This window comes from Neophocaena asiaeorientalis, unplaced genomic scaffold, assembly GCF_003031525.2.
Source record: "Neophocaena asiaeorientalis asiaeorientalis breed wild unplaced genomic scaffold, Neophocaena_asiaeorientalis_V1.1 scaffold550, whole genome shotgun sequence".
In the NCBI taxonomy this organism is placed as follows: Eukaryota; Metazoa; Chordata; class Mammalia; order Artiodactyla; family Phocoenidae; genus Neophocaena; species Neophocaena asiaeorientalis.
The window spans coordinates 775,104-802,450 of NW_020173396.1; the positions used below are offsets into that span (position 1 = coordinate 775,104).

Sequence of the window (27,347 nt, forward strand, 5' to 3'; positions counted from 1 at the left end):
TAAGGATAAACCTCTAAGATAATGATGATTTACAACTCAGACAGATAAAATAAAAATAATCTATATTCCTTCCATACATTTTAAGTGTGTATTTGAAGTCTGGCTTTAAAAATGTGATTAACCTCATATGGCTTTAAAAAAATTTCCAACATACACGCGCGCACACACACACACACACACACACACATGCAGACAGACACACACACAAACACAATGAATTTCCAGACAGATTTTATTTTATAAGAAATCATCCTATCAATCATATTGGAAAAATCGCTGATTGCTATTCTGGTAAACAAGCATGTATTGTGTATTTTTAGATGCTTGCTGTCCTGGTTGTGTACCATGGAATCCGTCCTCACTGTGGAAAGATCCTTGACTGGTAGATCAAGTGTCTTATTGTATTTCCTTAATTCATTCTGTCTGGAAGAAGATGTCAGCTGTGTTGCAGTGAGGAGAGAATTTCAAAGGCCCCAGTCCCCACCAATAAAGGCCGAGGAACGGCTTTTGAATAGATTTGTCAAGGCAACCCTACTGTTCTGGGACCAGGGAGAGCAGGAATAACATAAAGGAAGGGTTGCTGTATGAGATTAGAAAGTGAAGTTCACAAAGCATGGCAGATTTTTGTAAGAAACAGTAGATCAATGAAACTATTGAACTGTGTGGAAAAAAAAAACCATGAAAACAAACACAACATCTAGTAATGTTCTTAACTGCTTTGCTTTCTCTCTTTTTACATTTAAAATGGATAAAATATTACTATCTTCATGTATTATAAAAGCTTGAGGGTTTAAAGTGGATATATATTCTATAATTTTCACTCCTAATCTTAATTAGCAGCTGAATGCAAAATTATACAATGTAAGGGAGAAGAAATTATAAAAGAAATAGGGTTTTAGAAGATATTTCGTACATTTGAAATAAATAAAATTAATATTACTATTGATAGAATACCACCTCAGAGAGTTCTAGATAATGCAGAAGATTAGCACACAATTAGCCAGCTTTTATATACAGTGTGACACTTGCTTGTAAGAAATGAGTATTCTCCAAAGCAGTGTCAAGATATGTAAATGGATGATTTGTTTTATCATTCATCACAATCCCTAATAAATTCAAAAATCATGACTTCTATAGGTACTAAAAATAGGTTTCCAATGATACAGGGAGATAGCTTCAATGAAGAATGACTTTCTCTTTCTCTCTCTTTTTCTTAAACAATTTAGTCTTTTCAATGACAGCAATTAGCTCTACCGACAGACAGGCAGCGATTAGGTATATATTTTAATTATTATTCATCCTAGTAGTACCTCCAAATCTGATGAGAGTCGGCTATTACCCAGGTGATATGTCAGTCTTAATACTGTTCACTTACACTTCACATATGTAAAACTATGTCTTATAGGATATTTCCAGTATTAGTAACAGTGATGGTACATTATAGTATTAAGGCGATTAGTCATTTTCTAACTCATCATTGACATTAAAAGCTGAACAAAATGGATTTTATCCAGGTCACCTTTAACTCAAACATTTAAAACAAAACACAGGTTTACATTTTATGATCCTGAAATTTCAGTTTTTATCTAGGCACATGTTTAGGCTTTGATCTCTCATAAAAGTAGGGTAGAAAACAAACATCCTATAATTAAAGTAAATGTGTCCAAAAGTTCTCTGCAATGACAAAGTACTGGTATAGAATTGTAAAGGTTTGATACCATAAGTTGACGCATACGTATGGTATGTGCATGTTTGTGTGACATTTCTATCCCACTGGGAAAAATATAGAGAGAAAAGGACAAAACAAGCTAAAAATATGTTTGCCATATGATAGAGTATAATGAAACAAAATAATGTAAACAAACTGGGAAATATATGTAAAGAAGGAAATATGAGAAAGACATACAGCCACTACATATGAATTCAATCTATCTGAAATTCCATCTTATCAAATGGAACCCCCTATTCTGAGATGTGTTTTTATAGTTTAGAAACCAAATCTCTTTTCACTGTTTTTCTAATGCTTATTTTATCCCTCTTCTCAATGCCCCAATTTGAACCCTATCCCAGCTCTTCAGTTGAGATGAACACTAGCTAAGTGTCTTGGATGACGACAGAAGCAGCCCACTAGGAAGGCCCTATCTAAACCCAGATCATGCTGGAGTGTGTTCCCAGACCTCAGAGATCTTATTCTCAGTTGCCCTGAGCAGACAACAAGGCATGCTGGACTAGAGGTACCAACAGAGCCATGCTTGAGCCTCAGATGCAGCCCCGCCTCATCCCGACCAACAAGCAGAGAGAAAGAAGCCCTTAGCCAGAGCCAGCAGATTGGGATGGATCCTGTAACTACAATTTCTCTGGGTCTGAGGGAATAAGAGAAAAAAAGGCAATACAGTGAGTGTCTTAAAGTTAAGTGTTTTCAGCTTTAAAGGTCTTTTACTCTGAAATTATGACTTTAAAATTAAAATTAAAACTTTAGGTTTTTGTGGTTGTAAATTGCCTTCTTTGTGAAATCCAAAAGTTTGGGAGCTGTTAGTATAAACTAGAAGTGCCTATAGGCCAAAACAGTGCTGAGTGACTATTTAAACCAAGGTTGACAATATTTCAGTGTAGATATGAAATGAATTAAAACACTTTATAAAAACTTTACAACTTAATATACTATGTTTAAAGAGAAAAGTAGGTACTAGGTATTCCTGTGCCAGATATTTGGAAGTATTTGGAGATGCATGCTGCCCTGGTTGAGTGTAGATTTTTATTCATTTTTATGAGTTATAAATCATCAGTGTCTAGAGGTTGATGCTTAATATGGAAGGCATTGTGTCCTCCTCAGACAAGAACAACTACTACTTATCAGGTTGTGTTTCCAGGACTGACACTCAGAACTGAATGGTGATGGCTAAGGGTTCATGACTATCACGTAGAACCATACATCGGGCTTGGCTGGAGACTTTCAGAGGCCAGGGGTATGTCAGGAAATGACATTCACCCACTCAGCCATTTTTTTTTAATAAAAACTATATATTTAAGTACAACATGATGATTTAATATACATATACATAGTGAAATAACTACAGTCAAGCCAATTAACATGTTCTCCTTTACATAGCTAGCATTTTTCAGTGTGTGTGGTAAAACAGCCTGAAATCCATTCTCTTAGCAAACTTCCAGTATTCAAAACAGTATTATTAAATATAGTCATCATGCTGTACATTAGGTCTCTAGACTTGTGCATTCTATACCACTGCAATCTTTGACCAACATCTCCCTGTTTCCCCACCTTCCTGACACTGGTAACCACGATCCTACTCTCTGCTTCTGTGTACTCGACTTTCTAAGATTCCACATATAAGTGATATCGTGTAGTATTTTTCCTTCTGTGTCTAGCTTATTTCACTTAGCATAATGTCCTTCTTAGGTTAAGTGGGTTCATCCTTGTTCACTCAGACTTTACAGGCCTGGAGCCTGAGGTAAGAAGTTCCTTTCAGGAGCTGCCTTTGGTTACTTTCTACCTCTTCTCATGAGGCTGGCTTAGTATGTATGCTTGGTCTTTTGGTTGGGAGTATATTTCGTTTGGAATCATTGCCATAGTAGCCCTCTTTGACCTTCTTTCTTTTTTTTTTTTTAAATTTATTTATTCATTTATTTATTTTTGGCTGTGTTGGGTCTTCGTTTCTGTGCGAGGGCTTTCTCTAGTTGTGGCAAGCGGGGGCCACTCTTCATTGCGGTGCGCGGGCCTCTCACTGTCGCGGCCTCTCTTGCTGCGGAGCACAGGCTCCAGACGCGCAGAGCTCAGTATTTGTAGCTCACGGGCCCAGCTGCTCCGTGGCACGTGGGATCTTCCCAGACCAGGGCTTGAACCCGTGTCCCCTGCATTGGCAGGCAGACTCTCAACCACTGCGCCACCAGGGAAGCCCTGACCTTCTTTCTTTAAAAGAAATCGTAATTTTAAAGTTATACACTTAATACAAGAATACAGTACTTAACCTTCTTTCACTGTGCTAATTTTAAAAAATCAGCTTTCTATAGTAAATGAATACTTAACATCGGCAACTTTACCATATTAATTTAAACATGTTTGTAAAACAACAAACAGCTTTACTAATTTGTAGTACAACAAGAATGACTAGGCAATTTGTACCATTATCTTACTTCCACATTTTAAAGCAGTGTTTGGTGAAATAATGGAGCCAATCTGTTTGGTGAAATAATGGAGCCAATCTGTTTGGTGAAATAATGGAGCCAATCATCAAGAGGCCAAAAGCACTGAGGCTTCATCTACAACCAGACTGGTGTTTTTATGGATAACGTGCCAGTTCAGCTGAGGTGTTTTTCTTGGCGGGGATATCTGCAAACTCTCTCAGTTTCTGAGCTGACTTTAAATGGAGCTGGAGTCAGCGAGGTGGTAGGGCAGTGGGCGGTGGAGGGCACAAAGGTTGCCCTGCCACGGCTTCTCCCAACACCTGTGCTCAAGACAACTGCCCTTTCTAATCGCTGAATCCAGGCTTGCTTGCTCTTCAGTATTTCACGGAGTCTTGCAGAGTGCACAGGGACTGAAAAGGAGAAAGAAGAGGGGACGCTGTTTCATCCTGAGTGTTGGGAAATCCTGGACTCTAACCTTGCTAAACCACACTGAATTCTCCACTAGGGGATCACACATTGAGGTGAGTTCCTGCAAGGACATCTGAAAGATATCCCTTTTTTTGCTCTTGTTTCAGTGGAGAGCTCTGAGCAGGGATGATTTCAAAGCCCCATCAACAATGATCTAATCATTTTTATCTCTGGGATCTTACAGTGTTTTCTACAATAATACAGTTGATTTCTTTATGTAGTACCATTTGGTTTTCAAGGGGTTTTCCTCTTGGTTATCACCTTTGATTCTCACAATAATTCATGAAATAGATGAAATCGGAATTATTATGTCTAGTTCACAATTATGAAACAGGCCCAGAAAGGCAGAGTGGCTTTCTAAAGACAGTAAGCCTTGGCAGAGTACCTGGTAGACCCAGGTAGTTCATTCTAGCTCCTTAATTACTGTTTTACCTAGTGAGTGACTAAGCCAGCATCATTATCAATACTCAGTTCTCCTAACCCCTTGTTCTGAATTACTTCTCTTTTGTAAGATATTTTGAATATGCAAATCATTCATGAAACAAAAGGAGAACAGTGTTCATCTAGCTTATATTATTTGGGGTGAAAAGGTAACAATAATAATAGCTGTGATTTACTGAACTTCTTTAAAGTGCCAACAACTGTGCTGTTTCCTTACATGCATTTTTTCCCAGCCATGTTTATAAGATAGGTATTATATTTTATAGATGAGAAAATTGAATCTCAAAGATATTAAGAAACTTGTCCAGGACTACACAGCTAGGTAAGTGATTGACCTGGGGTTTGAATTTTGGTACGTCATAACACAAAACTCTTCACGCTTCTTTATGCCTAAGGCATAATCAAGGGAATTGAAAGAACTAGGTCATTTATCAAATTTTATAAAATTTTCAAAAATTTTATAAAAGCTATGTCTGCAAAAAAATTATTGACAGCTTTGACAAAATTAAGATAAATTCAATTACTGCCTATTTCAGTCAGATGAAAAAATGCACAGATTAACATATGCTGATTTTTAGGGGATGCCTAATCCGATCTTAGAAATACTTAAAAAGTAAATCTAAATAAATTCTGTTATATTTGTCACCTGGAATGAGACATGAAGAACTCGTAATCAAAAAACATGATAAACAGGGATGCTTCTTGTTTGGGATAAGCCCTAAATTCTACATTGGCTGTGTGTGGGGGAAAAAGGTACCAACAGATCATTTATAAACCTTACTAGTTATATAATACTGGGAGCTGTTTATGTATCCATTTGGACCAATAAACTGCATAAGAAAGTACAGTCATAAAATACACAATATTTCTCTTGGAAGAATTTAGGTCCTTGGTAATGAAAATTAAGGATGTAGCTAAATTGTGAAACGAGAAAGGAGAAAAGTAATGTGGTCAAAAAACACCTGGGTGTTAGAATAGATTAAAAAAAACCCCACCTTTATATGTTCATTGTGAGGAGTAAAAATATTTTGGACTTCTGCATGATGAAAATACTTTTTCTAATGGAGAATAACAACAGTGAAAACAGATTGGGGATATGATAACACCACTAGGGGATTATATAGCCTAGTCCTTCTGTTTATTCAAAACTCTTTTCAAACATTAACTCTCTGGTCCTTATGGTGCACCATGAGGACTGGCAGAAGTTACTGTACCTATGGTGAGAGGTCAGCTGAATAAATACCTGGGTATTCTATTAAAAAAAAAAAACTGGAAGAAAATCAGGAAGGTCAAGCAGCTCATTCATATATATAAATATAAGTATTGATCTGATTAAACAATTGCTAAAGCATGACGTGGCTAATGTCAATTGCTTATAATATCAGGAAGGTGAATATAAGTAAAAAAGAAATTTCAGCTATATATCTGTAATAGGAATCAAGGAAATAATGAGCTGAAAGTTGTTTGAAAAATGGGAGCATGTTCAATGAGTCCTTGTAAATTCTCAGGTTCACAAGCCCTTAGGACGCGTGAAAAAGCTTTCTTAGCCTGAGGCTGGACCATGACCAGCCCCTGGGTTTCTCCTAGCTCAAGGGTCTGCAAAACACTATTTCAGCTTTTCACTTCTTCTCCCCCTACTGGCAGCAGTGAGCCATCCATTTAAGAGGGGCACCTATCGACCACTTCTGAAGAAAAGAATGAGACAATGTATATTGGGCTTGTTTCTTGTAATTAAGCAGTACCAATGCTAAATACCAAAATTAAAAATCAGGGAATAATAACTTCCTAACAGGTCATGACCTTATTCAGCCAAAGTTCCTACTATATACTGTATGCATACATATATTCTATAGAAAGCCAAAAAAAAAAAAAAAAAAAAAAAGAGAAAGAAAACGGGGATATTCTATAGAAAGCCAAAAAAAGAAAAAAGAGAAAGAAAAATGGGAGGAGGGCTTTCAAAAAAGTAGTCTTTCTTCAGAAGGGTTTCCTATTATTATTTCAACCATGTCTAGTTTTCTCTATTCCCTCTTTCTGCCTCCAGAAAGGGAATTTGGCGGTGGGAGGTGATATAAGTTAGTGGGGCTGCTCAAGATATAAAGGCTCACACTCATTCATCTCAGCACAGAAAAAAATCATCTCACCTCTCTCATCCATTCTCGAATCGTTTTGCCAGCTTCTTGATGCCACACATTGTGAACAGAGTCTGTCAACGCCACAGCAGTCACCTTACTTTTCACATCTGCTTCTCGTTGAATCATCTGTTTTTAAAAAGGAAAATAAAATATTGGCCACAATTTTTTTCCCTACTGGGTGCAATCTGCTTAGTCATAGATAACAGTAATATATTAAACATGAAAAAGCAATATGCATCTCTTGCTCAAATTTACTCTTTTCTACACTGAACACATGCCTTATTCTTGTACAGAGGTGTGAAAAGACCTAATATTTTCTTTGCAAAAGACAATACCACTTAAGTCTTAGAACTACGCAGCTCTATTATTTTCCACGTGGTTTGACAATTCAAGGATTAAAGGCATCACAGGGGAAAAAAAGAGGAATCCCTGAGGGCTTCTTTTATAAGTTTCTTCTACCACGTCCTATTTCAGTGCTTCAGGGAGTTGTACCAGGGGTTCACTGTTAGCTACTTAGGACTAACTTCTGCTAATTTTTAGTAGATGGCACATCAGTAAAGAAAGATGTCTTTGACTTTTCCAATTTAACTAGCCTGCTCTTCACCATGGCCTTGTAATTCCTTGGTCTTTTAAATGACCACAAAGATCTTTCTCTTCAAAGATTATCAATGTCATTTTGCTTTCTTTTAGGCTGAAAAATGATTACATTTTAACTTGTTTCTATAGAATGTTATTTCTATAAAATTAAATTGTTCTAAAACTTAAAAAAAGAGCCACTTGGCTTGAAGAAATGGAAGAATTCATCAGTGGTCTGCAAAATAAAGAAACTGAGAAATAATAGTTCTAGATTAAAAGAATCATAAACATTCTAACTCTACTAACACTAGTAACTGATTTGACACAACAAATATAAGAAAGCTTAATAAAGAAAGTAGTTTCAATACAGTATCTAGTAGCCTTGAATTTTATAGCCATGCCTTCACTCTTTCTTTGCATCAAATGTCTTTTCTCCCTCTAAAAAAGAGCAATTTCTCTATCATTTACTATTAATTTATTGTCTATCAAAAATACGTTACTGCATTAAAAAAAAGGGAGAATTCTGAATGGTGATGAACACTCACACAGAAAACAATGCAAGCCACACTTCTGATACCAAATGATGCCTGTTGGCATTCTGAATTAAAAATGTCTCTCTCCTAAATTTCTTTAAACCCTGCATATGAACATCCCCTTTCACTAAACAGTACCTAATGGGAATCTAATTCACTGTTAATGCTGCCTCAGCAGCATTCCTGCACCTTAAATCTTTGTGCCTTGTGGTTTCTGCTTATGTAATGTGCAAATCTAAAAATCAACGTTGGTTATGAACACCATAATATTACGGCAAAACTTCACCTGGCAGTACCAATAATATTTTTAAAAGCATAAAATAATACTCTAATTCAATACTTCACATTCATTATTAAGCAGTTTACTACCTGCTTCTAGATTTTATTTTAAAAATAGATTATCACTGGATTACAATGGCACTAGAACATAGAAATTTAAACTGACATTGGATAATAACCCCCCAAATTCCACAACAGTGAATCCACCTGGCTCATGAAGAACTTATATGTCCTTATTCTCATTTTCTAAACAGGAACACTTAGAGATCTAGGAAGATTGTTGTTGAAGTTACTAAATAAGAACACCACACTCTTCTGGTAGTCTAAGAATATGTCTGCATTTATAAATATTTGTGCTGAATTTTGTTTTGGTTGTTGTTGACACATGCTGACTTACATTTAAGGTGGCAGTGTCTGAAGGCACTAGATACTGAGGACCATTTGTGAAATGATATAAAATTAACAGTTGAAAAGGCTGAGGATTTAGTGCAAAAGTAGAAAATCTGGGGATTAAAATTCTACAAACCTGGAAAAATATACAGTTGATAGACTGACTACCAGAGCGAAAAAACTTTGGTCTGTTTGTTCATCTGGCTGACATTTCACACAATGGATGGTGATGATCTGTAACTTTTCTTCACATCACATCAAACCACATTAATCATCCAGCATGATACTCCCTTACATTGTTATGGTTCTTTACAGTTTAAAGAGCACTTCCTTCCATATTATATTACTAGAGGAGGGGAATGGTCAAATTCCAGAGGATCTCAATCAAGAGCTGTTTACAAATGAACCCAGTAACAAAAAATTTCAAATATTTGACTGTTTAGGCATAGTAGAATTTTAAATCGGTGAAAATCTTAACATTTTAGTTTTTCAGACTGTTTTCCTCTTTGGCCTTGCTGCAACTGGTAGCACTGGAACTACTTGCAACTGCCATTTCCGTCCAAAGCCTCTGCTTCTTGCATCTGTTGGTGTGGTTCCTAGCTCCCATTCTCTCCCTTACTGCTTCCACTACGGATGAGCAGTGACGAAAAATGCTGGAGAATGGCAGTGGGGGGGCGGGGGTAGACTGAACACAGGAATCAAGACTGTTTAAGAGACAGACCTTAGATGGAACACAGCTAAAGCAAGGAATGGGTGGAGGCACAGCTGGGAAGGAAAATAACTTCTTTAAAAGTCCACAGTAGAAGACCATGATAGTCTGGAAAACCCAGAAATCTGAAAGGAAAGAAGCCATATGACTGAAGTCCTACTATATGTCAACCTAAGGTGGAGATGTGGTTTTTATTAGGATCCATGGATATGAACACCTTTGAAATTCTTTGCAAAATTCTGTCTGTATGTGACATGAATATTTTTCTGGGAGAGGATGCTTAGCTTTCATTAGATTCTTAGAGGGATCTTAATTTCTAAAAATGTTAAGAGTTTGTGATCTCAATACCAATCTTTCAAAAAAGAAAGATGGCATTATTTTTTTTGTTATAATGTCTTCAGTATGGCAGTATGGTATTGAGTTGAATAAAAGTGAAAAAAAAATTTTGATAACCCAGACGTCAACATCCTAAAGTTTCATGGCTTAATTAATGTATGGTAAAATTAAAATACTGTTTGTTTTTCTTTGTGTGTATAATATTTGTTTCTATCTGAGTAGCACTTCATACATTTCAAAATGAATACATAGTCAATCTCACTTCACTCTGAAATAATACTGAAGTGTATATAAACCTTGTATCATTTTCCCCATTTCAGAGGAGGAAACTGAAGCTTTGAAACTGGTTAAAGGCCACACAGATATGACTCTATATCTGTGGCCAGGTAAAGTGACACAGCTCTGACTTGACCATGACTTTATGTCTTGTGTTCTTTCATTTGTATCACATGGGGTCTATTTCTCAGTAATAAACTATTACACTCTTATATAAATAAACTCATTTGATTAATTCCATTTTCATATACACAATATTTCATTGACTTGGACATTTAAAAGAACGGTTTAAAAAAATCCAAATTCAAATCAGTAAAGAATGTTGAAATTCTGAAACTCATGCTAAGAGAAATCAGCCATGAGCAAAATCATACTATCAACAGCATTAAAAATTATTACTATAGTTCTACAATAAATGATGTATAGGATAACAGGGAAAGTTAAATATTTCTATAAATCATACTGATGATTTGAGAATTAATACAAATATTTGATGCTGTCACCTGATATTTTTGTTTCCCCTTCCTAATTCTGTTCATCTATTCCATTTTTGTTATAGTGTCTTTTCACCTTAGCTTATACACAATTAATCTGCTCTTTCCTTCATTGTACTGCCTGCTCCCAGTCTGACAAAATTAACCCAATAAATATCAAGTACTTTGAACAGTAAAAACATATACCATCTGTATGCAGGCTCATCTTATTATTAAAATTTTTGATGGGGTTGAAATTGAGAGAAAAATAATACTTATTATTTTTTTTCTTCCAGAGTATGAGTATGATTTTAAACATTAAGTAACTATAACAAGATAAGACAGCTTATCTGAGTGTAAGAGTATTTGGCGAGATGGAGACCAGAGGACCAGAAGGGTGGAATGAGAGGGCCAGTCAGTGGCAGCTACCTTTCCTCCCCTCCATGGATATGGTCCTTCCACAGGGCTGCTACCATCTCTCCCCAGAAATCAGGGAGGCCTTTTCTGTCCACCTAACCTCCCTCACCATGCTTTCTCCAATGCCCTCAAATGATGTATCTGCTTACTATCTTCATAAGTACCTGGCCCAATTCAAATACTTCATGTCACCCTAAAAGTTCCTTAATTCCCTTTTTGTACCTACAAACTGTTTAACTTTTCTGTGGATTTCATTTCTTCTAGAACTCTACCGTGAGCTACTTTTAGCAAAGGAAAACATAAAGACTCTTTTATTTCCACTAAATCAAATGAAAAAGTTGCTGTCCATTTGTCTTAGCTTAGAAGATAAGCTTTTGAAGGCAGGGAAATGTTGATGTTATAGGGATGCTCTACCATGAAATCTGTGGGGGTAGGTTCGTGTCTCTACTCCAGGGCCTTGGATTCTGGAAATTATAAATCCAACCTAATACTAGATTCAATACTGCCAACCTGAAAAAGAAGTGAATCCTGAACTGGGTTGTCTTCACCCTAACCTAAAAGAAGAAACAGATAATTTTATTTCCCATATTTGTGACCCAGCAGCCACAGCACTCAGAATAAAGATGTCTTATATTTTAAAGTCCAAGGGGACCTCCCGAAAGAGCCAGTGTGGCTTAGGGGTAGGGATGTATATATGTGCATGTATACCCATATTTATATTTGCATATATATTTTAAACATGTTTTTGAGGGAAATATTTTAAAACTCTTTCATCAGCAAAAGCCATTACTTTCTTTTTAAATTCTGACATGTGTTACACATATGTACTGTGAGGGTTACAGCATGTGAATCACTTGTACAGGAAAGAATATTCTCAAAGAAAATCAAATAACCCATGTTTCCTTCAGATGAAGATCTGACACTACTGTACGTTTATAAATTTGAAGATCATTACTACTGTATGAGCATGAATGAATCCTCAGTCTGGTTAATAGCACGGTTGAGATTTGAGATGTCTTTAAAAAAATACATATGTATATAAATAGATTAGCTCCCTCTAGAGCTTCTCAAGTTAAGATTTCAGATTAAGTTGTTCCAAAGTTTGGAAAGTATGAAAAGCTGATACCTTTTCACATTTTCGTTATGCAGATTATAATTACACTCAGTGCTTCTACTTGAGTGAAGTCTTTATGTGGTTCGACAAACTCTGGTATTTTACCACAAGCCTCTCCCATCATTTTACAGTTCTCCCTGTATGTTCCCTAGCGAGTGGTGCACTGTCCACTGTGCTATCAGGCCTACCGTGTTAAAAATGTGCCCTGGGCCAAGATGACTAACCAGCTGCCAATGGGTTTGGTAGAGTCTTTTCTGTTAATGTCTTCCTGAAGATTCTTTTGTACAAGTCTATCCCAATAGCATACCACCCACAGAACAAATATCTTTGCTGCAACATTAAAACTTTGGTTCTGTTACCCAAGGCTCTTGAAGCACCTCTAGTGATTCTAATGGAATACGTACACACTTTGGTAGATGAAATATGAAGACTAAACTGCCCAGCCAGAAATTCAGACAAGTATGACACTCAGCTCTCACATGTTACAGTTCACACTTCTCATCTGCATTCACTTTTTTTTTTTTTCCTCCTTCAAAAGTAGAAGCTTTCAAGTAAGCAGTCTTCATAAGGAGTGCGGTGGTTAGATTCAAGGACCTTGGAGTCAGATTCCCTGGATTCAAATCCCTGCTCTGCCACTTCTGGTAGTAACACCTTGAGTTAATTACTTCAATTTTTTAAGTGTCTATTTCATCACATGTAAAAGGGAGATAATAAATAAACTAAGTCATAGAGTTATTGTGAGATGACATGAGCTAAACATAAAGCAACTTGCAGAGCACCTGACACACGGTACACAATTATAGTAGAGGATCCCATAAAAACATATAATGCAAACTACGCCTTATGTGTAAACTAGTGCATTCTCCTTTCTCAATGTAGAAGGTAACAGAAGCTTAATTTAGAATGCATTTAATGACAATATTTTTTAAAGGGTCATATATCCATAAAGGAAAAAAAAATTATGAAGGGCTGCTTTTTCCTTAGAGTATGTGGTCCAATAATTCTAAAATCACCTGTCTGAGGAGTAGAAAGAGCTGATTATTGCGTCTGTTTAAAGTCCTGTAATCAGAATACTAGACCAGTAAGAGCACCACGCTAAAACAATTGTTGAAGCCGTACTGTGGCAAACTCACTTTCTGGGCACCAGCGAACCCTTTCAGAATTACTGGGCTGGCTACAAAGCACGGAGCCATGGCTCAGCAGTGCCAAGCTGGCAGAGAGAGAGTCTCTTTACCGCTGTCTTTTGCATAAAAGGGAGTATAGCTGACTATATTTTTAAAAAGGTAATCACAGAGATATGAAGTATGTCCAGAGGAAGGCAGTATAGTGTTGTAGTTAAAACACACATAGGCTTTGGAATAAGATGTCCTTAACATTTTTATTTTTGGTTAATCATTATAAGAATACAAAAATGGGAATAATAACAAATATATTATTAATCAAAACTAATTATAAGAATAACAAAAGTGGGAGTCACTTCATAGGGTGGCTGAAGGATAAATAAGGCATGTAAGCAATCAATACTGTCAGCTACTATTATTACTACCTTGACATTCATTTTTAATTTCTAAAATGTATCCTTCCTTTTAGATATGGTTATCTATGTACTCTTCAGTGACATCAACATTTGTGCTGATAGGGTAGCAGTTAAGAAGTGTCATACAGTTACTACACCCACCTCCACCCCAACTTTCTCCATTATGTAAAGTGATTTGGGCTTGCTTAAATGTTTTCAAAGGAAATAATTAGGTATAAATAGGATAATCACACATTTCAGATAGTCCAAGACAGTCCTGGTTTATGCCTGTTGACCTGGTATAGTTATTAATAATGTCCCCTTTCACAGTTAAAAGTGTTTTGGTTTGGATAGTAAATTATATGGTCACTGAATGTATAATACAGAAGTTAAATGTCACTCTAGCAAATGAGTAAATCTTTGTGCTCAATGCTTAGCAATTTAAGGATATACCTAAACCTAGAGAGTTGTCACTAAAAAAGTAACCATGTAGAAAAACATACAAGAAATATTTCTCAAAGTTCCTAAGTTCCAAACTTAAGGGCAAGCCTCAGCGCTGTGCGGCCCCTCACAGATGGACATGCAGCCTCACACCCTGGGTAGGTAAACATGGCCAGCTGGAGCTTCACTGTAACAACAGGATAAGACAACATTCTCTTTTCCTGTGCTTTGAAGCCCTAGCTTCGATTCTTACAACCTTTGTCTAATTTCAGGAAGGAAAAGGCTCTCTACAGGCAAGAACCCCAAGGGATAGGGTACGTAAACTGAAACTTCTTGGGTCACATGCATTTATGAAGATAAGTCTCCAGCCACCAGTTAGGGAATGGCAAGTTATGATTTATTATTGCAGGCGGCCAGAAGAGAGCAGTAATAACTTCCTTTTCCTTTCCTGCCTAGACCATGCTGCCACGTGCAGACTCCTTCAACAACAAAAAAGCATGTGGAAGGTAGGTTGAAAAGAAAAAGAAAAAAACAAAACAAAACAAAACAAAACAAATATTAAGTGACTGACAATCTGGGAGCTGGGAAAGAAGACCAGTGACTTACAAAAACACATGATGTGAGAAAAAAAGCCACAGTATGAGAAACTTACTTTATTAATCCAGAAAACAGCAAGTTAATTATAAGAAGAAAAAAAAAAAAGAGGTCACAGATTAAAAAGCCAGTGTAAGACTTCATCAAGGTGACTTATTTGATTAAAATGTTTTATTATGTAATGTTAGAAGACTGACCATAAGTTGGCAAGATATTATAAAACACAGATTTGAAAATTACAATGAATATATATGAAGTGGATATATCATAAAAGTGTAAGTAGGGACTAAAAACACTGCCAGTCCAAAACACTAAGGCAGGCTTAGCAAAGGAGATGTTTAAATGATGACAATACACGGTCTTAAACGGAAAAATGAGAAAACTGTATAAAACTTTATAAATGTACTACATACCAAGAAATGTTTCTGATGCAAACAGGTAGTAAGCATGTTCACAATACTAAGTTGAAAAATCACTTATGAGCACTTATATTTATAGTAGATAATTTAAGTATTATATACTATAAATACTTTGGTATATTATAGGTTTGGCAGGGGCAGGCATAAACATTCAGCTGGGAGAATGTTAATATACTTAAGTTTGAAAGCATAGCAGTTTCTTTAGGTCTGGGAAAAAGAAAGATAAAAGGATACAATTTCCTGCCACAAAGATACATAGTAGATAACTGAGTGCAGGAGATCATGTTATTCAACAAATTTCTCTTAAAAGCCTTTACCTTAGGTGTGAGGTGATGGATATGTTGATTGGCTTGGCTGTGGTTGAATATTTCACAATGTATACAGATACTAGGGTCATCAGGTTGTACACCTTAAATATACACAAAATTTAATTGTCAATTATACCTCGCTAAACCTAGGAAAAAAACCTCTATGTTGAATTTCCACATAGATGTTGGTGCATCTGAAATTTCATTAAAGTTTTCAAAGTTATTCTACAAATTTAACAATATTTTTATAAAAAATTCAGGTTCCAATTATCAGTATTGTTTTCAACATATTTTAAAGGCTTCATACTCTGTTACCTGGCATAAACGGGGGAGTGATATTCTAATTTATCAACTGTTCTAGGTAATACATTATTACCATTAGGTTGATTTTTGACCTTTGGGAAGAACTCATAATTCAGGAAGGAAGCCAGGTTCAGATAAATTCTGTAGAGACCCTTAATATTCTGAGTATTTATATATAGACTATCTCTTTAGATAAAACAATTTCTTTTAAAATAGATTGGTAGCTGAGGGATTATGGATCTGTTTTATAGATGAGGAAAGTGATGCTTAGAGAAAGTGACTTGCCCACATTCACACACTTAGTATGTTGCTCAGCTAAACCCATTAATTCCAAATCCCGTGTCTTTATACCGTGGCTATCTGTATATAATACCCTACATTTAACCAGCTGAAATACTTATTATACTGGTAATGATTTGTTCACTATCTTTCTTCCCCACTGAAATGTAGGCTCTCAGAGGGGAGGATCATATTTGCTGGGCCAACACCACATCTCTTTCCCTACACAGTGACTGGCACATAGTAGGTGCTCAAAAATTATTTGTGGAATGAATGGAGGCGCTATTTACAAAATGGAATAGGTCAGGGAAAGTGATGGTTAGGAAGTTACAGCAACGTCTGGTTTGGCATATTTAGAAATAGACCATAGGATGGGTTCCCCAGGGAACAGACTCTGAGACCGAATTTAGCATGCAGGATGTTACAAAGGAGTGCCCTTAGGATCAACATCTGAGGAAGGGAGGGAAACAAGCAAGAATAGGCAGAGAGAAGTCAATGTAAGATGCAGGTCCCAGACAACCTTGCATAAGCCCAGGGGAGCTCTGGACCTAGAATGACCCTTCAGAGTCATCCCAAGTTGGGCCCAGATGGCTCGGCCCTTAACCTCCCACACTGTTCTGTCTTTGAATATGGATCCCCACAGCAGCCAAGGAAATCCCTCAAGGGGCAGACAGCTGAAGGCTGTCTGCTGAAAGCACTCCCAGGACTTGGGGCAACAACTCCTTTATTGAAGGAGCTACTAAGCAGTATGTCACAATGGCCACCACAGGCCAGAATTAAAATTAAGCATTAGCCTTGTCCATTCAAATCTAAATTATCCTTCCAATATGTCTAGTACTCTATTGTCATATTTGTGTACTCAAGCTTACATGATGATTTAACTGATATCTATGAGATCAAGTACATTTAGCTTACATTTTAGGTCTCACATTCTGATGTTGTATTATCTATCTCATCAAATTTTGCAATATGCACTAACTAAAGATTATAAAGGGAAAAACACACAATTAAAAGACAGAGAAGCATTGAAAATTGAAAAGCATAGAGAAATCAAAATCACAAATTACAAAAGTTATCCTATAAATCTACTGGGAAATAATTTGATTTTCTGAATTTCAAATGAATTGTATATGTCAGATAAAGCAAGGTATACTTGTGATTTCAAACCTGAATGGAGTTACAAAATAACTCCAAACTTCAAATAAAAAATGCAATCATCACTACTTAATGTCTGCTATGATAAACTCACACCTGGTAGTATTGGGAGGGAAAAAGGCAAGGTGAGCATGGGCAGAAAGATTTCACCATAAAAGTAGCTATGTTACCTTTTCAGAGCTCAGCCTTTATTTTCTATAATAAAAGGAAAATAAGCAATGAGTTATATAAATTTTGGGACTAAAGACATTTGTGATTTTGATTCTTTTCCAGATCTCACTTACACTATACCCTCAGATATTTCTGAGTTTTTGTCTCTAGAAATTCAGGTTAATCATTTGATCATATTTCTTCAAATGTAGTCTCAGGTTTATGTAGAAATGGTGTGGCACTGGTCTTATTTGCATATGTTGGGGGAGTCTTACTTTTAGATTCTAGTGTAAGCATTGATCCATTGACACAGTAAAGTAAGACCACCAAAATGTTTTTAAAAGAGAATGTGTTAATCAACTGTGGGTTATTAGACATTCCGCTGAGACACTGAAGAGACAGAAAAGAAAGAGCAGGCCACTGATGGAAAGGCTATGACCAAGGAGGAATTTCAGGGTGAATGGACTGCTCCAGCTCCCAAACCTCCTGCTACTCCACCCAAGCTCACGTCTGAAGGTGCAGGTGCCCTCTGTGCCTACCCAGCAGTTCCCTCCTGAAGAGGAGCCTCAGCCTGGCTGCCATGGACACATCAGCAGTCCCCAAGCCCTGCCCACTGAATGGGTTTCTGAACTACAAGACAACAAGACTGATTCCGTAGGAAAGCACAGGCCTTGAGAAATCAGCTTTGACTTCAGGCTACAAGACAGTAGAAGCAAGAAGAACTACAATCCTGCAGTGTGTGGAATGGAAACTACATTCACAGAAAGGTAGACAAAACGAAAAGGCGGAGGACTATGTACCAGATGAAGGAACAAGATAAAACCCCAGAAAAACAATTAAATGAAGTGGAGCTAGGCAATGTTCCAGAAAAAGAATTCAGAATAATGATAGTGAAGATGATCCAGGACATTGGAAAAAGAATGTAGGCAAACATTGAGATGATGCAAGAAATGTTTAACAAAGACATAGAAGAATTAAAGAACAAACACCTAGAAGAATTAAAGAACAAACAAACAGAGATAAACAATACAATAACTGAAATGAAAAATACACTAGAAGAAATCAATTGCAGAATAACTGAGGCATAAGAATGGATAAGTGACCTGGAAGACAGAATGGTGGAATTCACTGCCGCAGAACTGAATAAAGAAAAAAGAATAAAGAGAAATGAAGACAGCCTAAGAGACCTCTGGGACAACATTAAATGCACCAACATTCGCATTACAGGGGTCCAAAAGGAGGAGAGAGAGAGAAAGGATCCGGGAAAATATTTGAAGAGATTATAGTCAAAAACTTCCCTAACATGGGAAAGGAAATAGTCATCCAAGTCGAGGAAGCACAGAGAGTCCCAGGCAGGATAAACCCAAGGAGAAACATGCCAAGACACATAGTAATCAAACTGACAAAAATTAAGGCAAAGAGAAATTATTAAAAGCAACAAGGTAAAAATGACCAATAACATACAAGGGAATCCCCATAAGGTTAACAGCTGATTTCTTAGCAGAAACTCTGCAAGCCAGAAGGGAATGGCATGATATATTTAAAGTGATGAAAGGGAGGAACCTATAACCAAGATTACTGTACCCAGCAAGGATCTCATTCAGATTTGATGGAGAAATCAAAAGCTTTACAGACAATCAAAAGCTAAGAGAATTCAGCACCACTAAACCAGCTCTACAACAAATGCTAAAGGAACTTCTCTAAGTGGGAAACACAAGAGAAGAAAAGGACCTACAAAAACAAACCCCAAACAATTCAGAAAATGGTAATAGTAACATACATATCGATAATCAACTTAAATGTGAATGGATTAAATGCTCTAAGCAAAAGACACAGACTCGCTGAATGGATACAAAAACAAGATCCATATATATGCTGTCTACAAGAGACCTACTTCAGACCTAGGGACACATACAGACTGAAAGTGAGGGGGTGGAAAAAGATATTCCATGCAAATGGAAATCAAAATAAAGCTGGAGTAGCAATACTCATATCAGATAAAATAGACTTTAAAATAAAGAATGTTACAAGGGACAAGGAAGGACACTACATAATGATCAAGAGATCAATCCAAGAAGAAGATATAACAATTATAAATATATATATACACCCGACATAGGAGCCCCTCAATACATAAGGCAAGTGTTAACAGCTATAAAAGAGGAAATTGACAGTAACAAAATAATCGTGGGGGACTTTAACACCTCACTCACACCAATGGACAGATCATCCAGACAGAAAATTAATGAGGAAACACAAGCTTTAAATGACACAATAGACCATATAGATTTAATTGATATTTTTAGGACATTCCATCCGAAAACAGCAGACTACACTTTCTTCTCAAGTGCACATGGAACATTCTCCATGATAGATCACATCTTGGGTCACAAGTTAAGCCTTGGTAAATTTAAGAAAATTGAAGTCATATCAAGCAACTTTTGCAACCACAAGGCTATGAGATTAGAAATAAATTACAGGGAAAAAATGCAAAAAACCACAAACACATGGAGGCTAAACAATACACTACTAAATAACCAAGAGATCACTGTAGAAATCAAAGAGGAAATCAGAAAATACCTAGAGACAAATGAAAATGAAAACACAATGATCTAAAACTTATGGGATGCAGCAAAAGCAGTTCTAAGAGGGAAGTTTATAGCTATAGTTTATAGTTTATAGTTTATAGTTTATAGCTATAGTTTATAGCTACCTCAAGAAACAAGAAAAATCTCAAATAAACAATCTAACCTTACACCTAAAGAAACTAGAGAAAGAAGAACAAACAAAACCCAAAGTTAGTAGAAGGAAAGAAATCATAAAGATCAGAGCAGAAATAAATGAAGTAGAAACAAAGAAAACAATAGCAAAGATCAATAAAGCTAAAAGCTGGTTCTTTGAGAAGATAAGCAAAATTGATAAACCTTTAGCCAGACTCATCAAGAAAAAGAGGGAGAGGACTCAAATCAATAAAAATAGAGATGAAAAAGGAGAAGTTACAAAAGGCACCACAGAGATACAAAGCATCATAAGAGACTACTACAGGCAACTCTGTGCCAATAAAATGGACAACGTGGAAGAAATGGACAAATTCTTAGAAAGGTATAACGTCCCAAGACTGAATCAGGAAGAAATAGAAAATATGAACAGACCAATCACAAGTAATGAAATTGAAACTGTGATTAAAAATCTTCCAACAAACAAAAGTCCAGGACCAGAAGGCTTCACATGCAAATTCTACCAAACATTTAGAGAAGAGCTAACACCCATCTTTCTCAAATTCTTCCAAAAAATTTCAGAGGAAGGAAACTCCCAAACTCATTCTATGAGGCCACCGTCACCCTGACAAAGATACTACAAAAAAACTACTAGAGCCAATCAATGAATTTGGTAAAGTTGCAGGATACAGAATTAATGCACAGAAATCTCCTGAATTCCTATACACTAACAATGAAAGATCAGAAAGAGAAATTAAGGAAACAATCCCATTCACCATTGCAACAACAATAACAAAATACCTAGGAATAAACCTACCTATGGAGGTAAAAGACCTGTATTCAGAAAACTATAAGGAATCAGACTCCCTGACTTCAGACTATACTCCAAAGCCACAGTAATCAAGACAATATGATACTGGCACAAAAACAGAAATACAGATCAATGGAACAGGATAGAAAGCCCAGAGATAAACTCCGCACATATGGTCAACTAATCTATGAAAAAGTAAGAAAGAGAAAAACTAATATCGAATATTAACACATATATGTGGAATCTAGAAAAATGGTACAGATGAACCGGTTTTCAAGGCAGAAATAGAGACACAGATGTTAGAGAACAAATCTATGGATACCAAAGGGGGAAAGCAGGGGGTGGCGGTGGTGGTGTGATGAATTGGGAGATTGGGATTGACATGTATACACTAATATGTATAAAAGAGATAACTAATAAGAACCTGCTGTATAAAAAATAAAAGCATCAGCTCTGATTTCACTATTGATACTACCTATAAAATAGGTAACTAATGAGAGCCTACTGTATAGCACAGGGAACTCTACTCAATGCTCTGTGGTGACCTAAATGGGAAAGCAATCTAAAACAGAGGGGATATATGTATACATATAGCCGATTCACTTTGCTGTATAGCAGAAACTAACACAACATTGTAAAGCAACTATACTCCAATAAAAATTTTAAAAATAATGATAAAATTTTAAAAATTGTGGGTGATTAGAGTTGCCAAACATTGGGAAGAAGTTGACACCCATTTTTAAATGGGAAAGTGACATCACTCTAATAAGTGTAAGTCATAGGCTTCCTACATTGTTTCAAAATATTTGAACAAGGATCTCCAGGTGGCTATTCTATCTAGGAATTTATGCTAAATACCTGTAGCTTGTGTGCCTGCTTAAACAGCCAACTGAATACTGATGTGGAAAAATTTCTATTCAACTAACTAGTTATAAAGGCTGTTTCAATGTACACTGTACTGACTAAAAAATGTAGGACAATCCTTTAACTTAGAATTTATGATTCTGACAATATGTTGGAGTAATTTTTCTTATGAAAGCACATCTCACATTCCTGAGATGATGAGTCTGTGGGAGTAAATGGTTTGAAATATGTTCAACCGAGATAGGACTTCTAAAGATTGTATTTACTGCACAAAACCATATTTACATTGCATGGAAGAAAACATGGGGTTGGAATGAAAGTAGCTATTTACCTCTATGACTATGGCTGTATATTCACAGGTAGAAAACATGTACAAATACTACATGTAGTAAAAGAGCACTTCTGAGTTCATGTACTAGGGAACCATAAACAATAGTCACTATGCTCTAAGCGTCCTCTATCAATATCCACCATAATGGAAAATGCTAGAGTAGCACTTCAGATTACTAACAGGATGAGGAGAACCCTGAAACCTATCTGATCAGACATCTGATGACAGCTCCAATGCAAGGTGGCACTGAAAAATTTACACTGAGGAAGGGTTTATGTGTGAATGAAGGAGAATTTTTCTCTGGGCTATTTTTTCAAATTCCATTTTCCTTCATGTGTCTGTTCATTAGCACTTCTTTCAAGGATATTCCACTGGTTGAGTCAATGATTTGGGGTCTATATTCCACTAACATTAAATAATGCCTTAGTTTCATGAGTATGAAATAATTCAAACAGTAAGAATCTAAAATAAATATACTTAGGTAGCACAGTACAGGATGTTTAATAAGCATCAGTATTTATCATGGTAGGAAGCAGAATTTTTGTTCCATCACACCTTTTGTTACATAGCCAAATTTAGCCAATATGAAATCCTATAAAATGGCAAAGATATAAAAAAAAGTCAGTAGTTCACTAATTAAAAAGTCAATTATATGTCACTGTTTCATATCAGGTTAATTACTTCATTTACATTTTTGGAATTTTAAAGTAGTGCATGAAAGGTGACAGATTGACAGCACTGCAGACTGAAATTCTTACGCTATTTTCCTGAGTGTTAATAATATAAAAGGCGATATACAAAACAGAATTACACATAGGTTTTATCTAATGAGGTTACAAATGAAATAGACATGGTATGGAAATAGGAGAACAAGAGAGATGCTTTTAGAAAAACTACTGAAGAAGTAAGGTGAAAGGGAAATGGTCAAGTGGTAGATACTTTGATGTTGTTCTTCTAGGCATATATGTATGAAAGAATAGAGGTCAAACATCAACAAAACATCATTGTGTCTGAGGGGAAGAGAGTCAATGCCATTCAAAATAAGTTATAAGAAGAAACCTTGAGTGAAAGAAAAATGAAGTGACTCCTTGTGGGGAAGGTTACCATAATCAGGATTGTAATAAGGGGAGGGTCAATGCCATTCAAAATAAGTTATAAGAAGAAACCTTGAGTGAAAGAAAAATGAAGTGAGTCAATGCCATTCAAAGAGAGTCAATGCCATTCAAAATAAGTTATAAGAAGAAACCTTGAGTGAAAGAAAAATGAAGTGACTCCTTGTGGGGAAGGTTACCATAATCAGGATTGTAATAAGGGGAGGGTGGGGAGGAGGTGATACTATCACAGAGCACAAAAAAAGACAATGAACAGGAATGAGGAACAAATGTTGCATTTCCATAGTTCTGATCCTAACCCACTTCCACAAGAATGCAACTTGCCACTCCTTACTGTGGGTGTCATGATGAAATCTACCATACTACTTTCTGTCACTAACTTGTCAGAAAAAGCAAAGCTTCTCTAAGTCTGTCTGTTCCCACACAACCACAAGCACATACTACGGTCTATTAGTCCTTTTCCTCCTCAAACAGAAAGGACAATAAACTCGTTGCTGAATTTTTTAGTACTTGAATTAAACACTTCTAGAAGTTAATCTGACATTGTTGCCACTTTTTATTGTCTGTGGCAGTGGGTGAGTTAGGCCCTAATGCCTTAAAACTTACATTCTGATAGTAATGAACACAACGCAATTATATCTTATGGTCTTTTGTATAAAAGAATGAATTTACAAGTAGCATCATGTTTACTGAAACCAGTTTAAATAGTAATTACTACTGACGTGACTCTACCTATAACATAGAAGAAAAGAATGAAAAGTTGTCAGGGACATTAGAAACTAGTCCAATTCTTTTTCGTACAGATGAGAAAACAGGTGAAATGACTTAAATGACACCTCCAGTTTCACAGACACAGGATAACCCCAGCTGTAACTCCAAGTCCCACAACTGATAATGCCTCCTTTACTCTTTACCACGTGCCATCAGTTCCTTGATGGTGAGTCCCACTGCTTTGCTTCCTTGTAATACTATAGGCTCCAAAGTGACATACCATTATGCAAGTTTTGGGGTTGACAAGTCACCAAGGTGATTTGTACACATAAACTGCTTTAATTCTGTGGACTAAATGGCTGTTTTGTTCTTTTTCTGATCAATTTGGCAGGTAAAGTCAGTCAAACTTGTTTCTTCATGTAGACACTGCCTTACTATGGAAATGAATGTGGAAACATTCATCTTTGTCAGAAATTATGTCAAATTATTCAAATTTATTGGTGAACTACAGCAAACATCCCCGCTGATAAACATCTCAGTCATATGTCTTTTAGAGAACACTTATGGTTCTAAAAAGATGACATTACAGTGAGCTTTCCCATTCTGAAGCAAAGATGTTTGGAGAGAAAATGGGGTCTGTTATTAAGATAACAGTATTGTTAAAATCATAAAAAATTCCAAAGATGCCCAGCACTGTAAGTATTAAAACGTATTCCTTCAGGTAGCGTTGCTATTGCTTTCTCCTCTCCTTGTTATGGTCCTCTTTTAAGACCCTTAGGAAGCTGTCTCTAAGACTCTGTCAGTTTCTCTCTTTTCCATAGACACACTGCGGCCTTCACATTAACACTGCTTCTCTGCCTTGAGGTAATAAACGATTAGCTACAGCACAGTGGTGTGATGTTCATGTTATTCTTTGCTGTACTACACCCGACCAATGTCTCAAAAATTAATGCAAGTATATCAGGATCTGAAATTAACTTTTTATAGCCAAAAGCAACATCCTGCTAGGAGGAGAAAAACCTATTATAACTGGGCTGGCATCTGATTGCCTGTAGATGGTGAGTACCAGGAAAATAACACTTCAATTTATAAAATGTTGAATATAACAAAAGCTGCCCCATATTGATTAATCAGTGTTTTGTTTATGAACTGATAAGGTCTAACTAGGTGGTACCTATTCTTTGTAAGTGTCAGATCTATTACTAAAGATCAGAGATGAACCTAAATTAGCTAATGCTCTAATGATGTTATACAGAAATAATTATAAAAAGAAAAATACTTGTATGAAAAATAAAGACAATATTTCTCTCTGAACCGTGCATTAACCTTGAAAGTTTTTTTCCTAAAAAATTATATAAAACTAGTCACAATTTATTTAAACGTATACATTATTCAATAAACACTATCAAGAAATCACTTCGGATATAAGAAAAAAATCAGCCTAGAATAATGCACGTATCCATTTCTACTTAAAACATTTTTAATAATTTCTCATTAAAATACTCATTTAGAATAAACCAATTTGGGGTGCCATAAAGCAAAGGTATTTTACAAATTTTATTCAAAACTGCCCATGTGCTTATGTTCAGATGTTTTACCGGTGTTCAGACCAAGCTTCACTATACTAGCAATATTTTTTGTTCCTTTTTGGTTAGGATGTAAAACATATGCCATGAGAACACTAAAATCTGTAAAAATACTTTATTCTACTTACTCATGTTAAAAATCAATATCATTAGCTAATAAAAACAAGGCATGATTTAACTGCATATTTTCATATATATAACATACGGCTATAACTCTAGAGGAGATGAATAAGAAATTTCACCAGCTCTCTTACAGATCTGATTAATGAGGAGAACAGGGATAAACAGTTTTCTGTATTCTATAGGCTACTGATTGCTTTGCAGGGGGTGTGAGGAAGACAGGGAAGAGAGAGTTTTATTTTAAAAAATAACATAACAAAGTCATTAATGTTCTTAGAGATTCCAGGTAGTTCCGTAGTTTGAAACATGAGTATTTAAGTCTGGAATGGATGTTAAGATTCTAAAAAATGAATAGAATATTTACATTTTTAAGTAGATCAAACTATACTGCCAATTGAAAAAGTTTAGTTAATTATGTCATCACTTTATTATCAACTAGTAACCACTGCTCTAATCTATAAATATAGTTATGAATGGTAGCATACCCAGTTTTCCTCCACTCATTTGCAAGTGATGAGCTGAAACAGAAGATTAAATACACTCCTTAAGATAGTTTGGAAGAACTGCAGGTCACTTTTGAATTAAGTACATGCCTGAAAATTACAAATAGGATCACTGGAATTTATATAAGCAAAAAGGTACAAATTATTGCTATCTGCGGTCTTTATTACTATGCTTTGCTTATCTTTCTCTTGACCTTTATCCAAATGAATCACACTAACTCTCGAATGCTTTCTCTCACTTGATTTCTAAAGCTGTTCATCACACTTGCTGGCTAGAAGCACAGCTGGCAAGGGATCTAAACCTCATCACTGGGCAAACTTGCCCTTCTGGTTTTGCCAAGAATGACATTTCCAATGGAAAAAAAAGTTACTGTATGGAACACTGGATACAGTATTTGTTTGTGAGAACCAAGAGCTCCACCCTCTTTGTTAGCACTATATATAGGCATTAGAAATAAGACCAAAACAACAAAGAATTAAATAGCCTAGAGTTCTCTAAATTCAATTATTAAAGTAGGAGCACAGAAATCAGCTGAGTATTTTTACTCATTTCCTGAAGAAAGATGCAACTGAGGATAAGCAGTGCCCCCTAGTGTCAATAACCACAGACAATAAAAGCTAAAGGAAAGTTGCTAATGTTAACTGAACTAAAATTATTAAAAATATATGCATGTAATAAATTATAAATCCATTCATTATTCAAATTTTAAAATTTACTTGTATATAAAGTCATACCAAATAATCATTTATTTAATGGTGATCTGCTCAGGAATGTGTGCTCACAGGAACACACACACACACACACACACACACACACACACACACACACACTGTACACAGACTGACATGGCCAAGATGTCTTTAATGTTCCAGGCAGCTCAGAAAAAATATTCCACCCAGCACAGCAGGCCATGCATGAAGCGGGTGTCAGCAAGCCCAGCAGAATCACTCACTGTGAAGATGTCTAATAGGAACTGCTGAATACACAATACAGGCAGCATGGCCTGAATGGCTAGAATGGAGTGGCAAGGACAGAGTCCGAAGGTTTCAAATCCATCCGAAATTGTAATTAAACCTGTAATGAGTATTTAAACATTTTTCTCTCTCTCTTTTTTTTTTTTTGGTAATAAGAGGTTATTA

General features: G+C 36.0%; 1 protein-coding gene across 3 annotated transcripts in view; it reads right to left on the reverse strand.

Moving 5' to 3' along the window:
• Positions 1 to 27,347, reverse strand: part of ARB2A (ARB2 cotranscriptional regulator A) — a 431,289-nt gene that overhangs the window by 146,478 nt on the left and 257,464 nt on the right. For 2 of the 3 annotated variants that reach the window (XM_024746976.1, XM_024746975.1), the window contains one exon: positions 7,194 to 7,310. In XM_024746976.1, the coding sequence (XP_024602744.1) occupies positions 7,194 to 7,310 (117 nt within the window). Of the gene's footprint in view, positions 1 to 4,270; positions 4,554 to 7,193; positions 7,311 to 27,347 lie in introns of those variants that run through there. The other variant, XM_024746977.1, reaches the window with a different exon arrangement.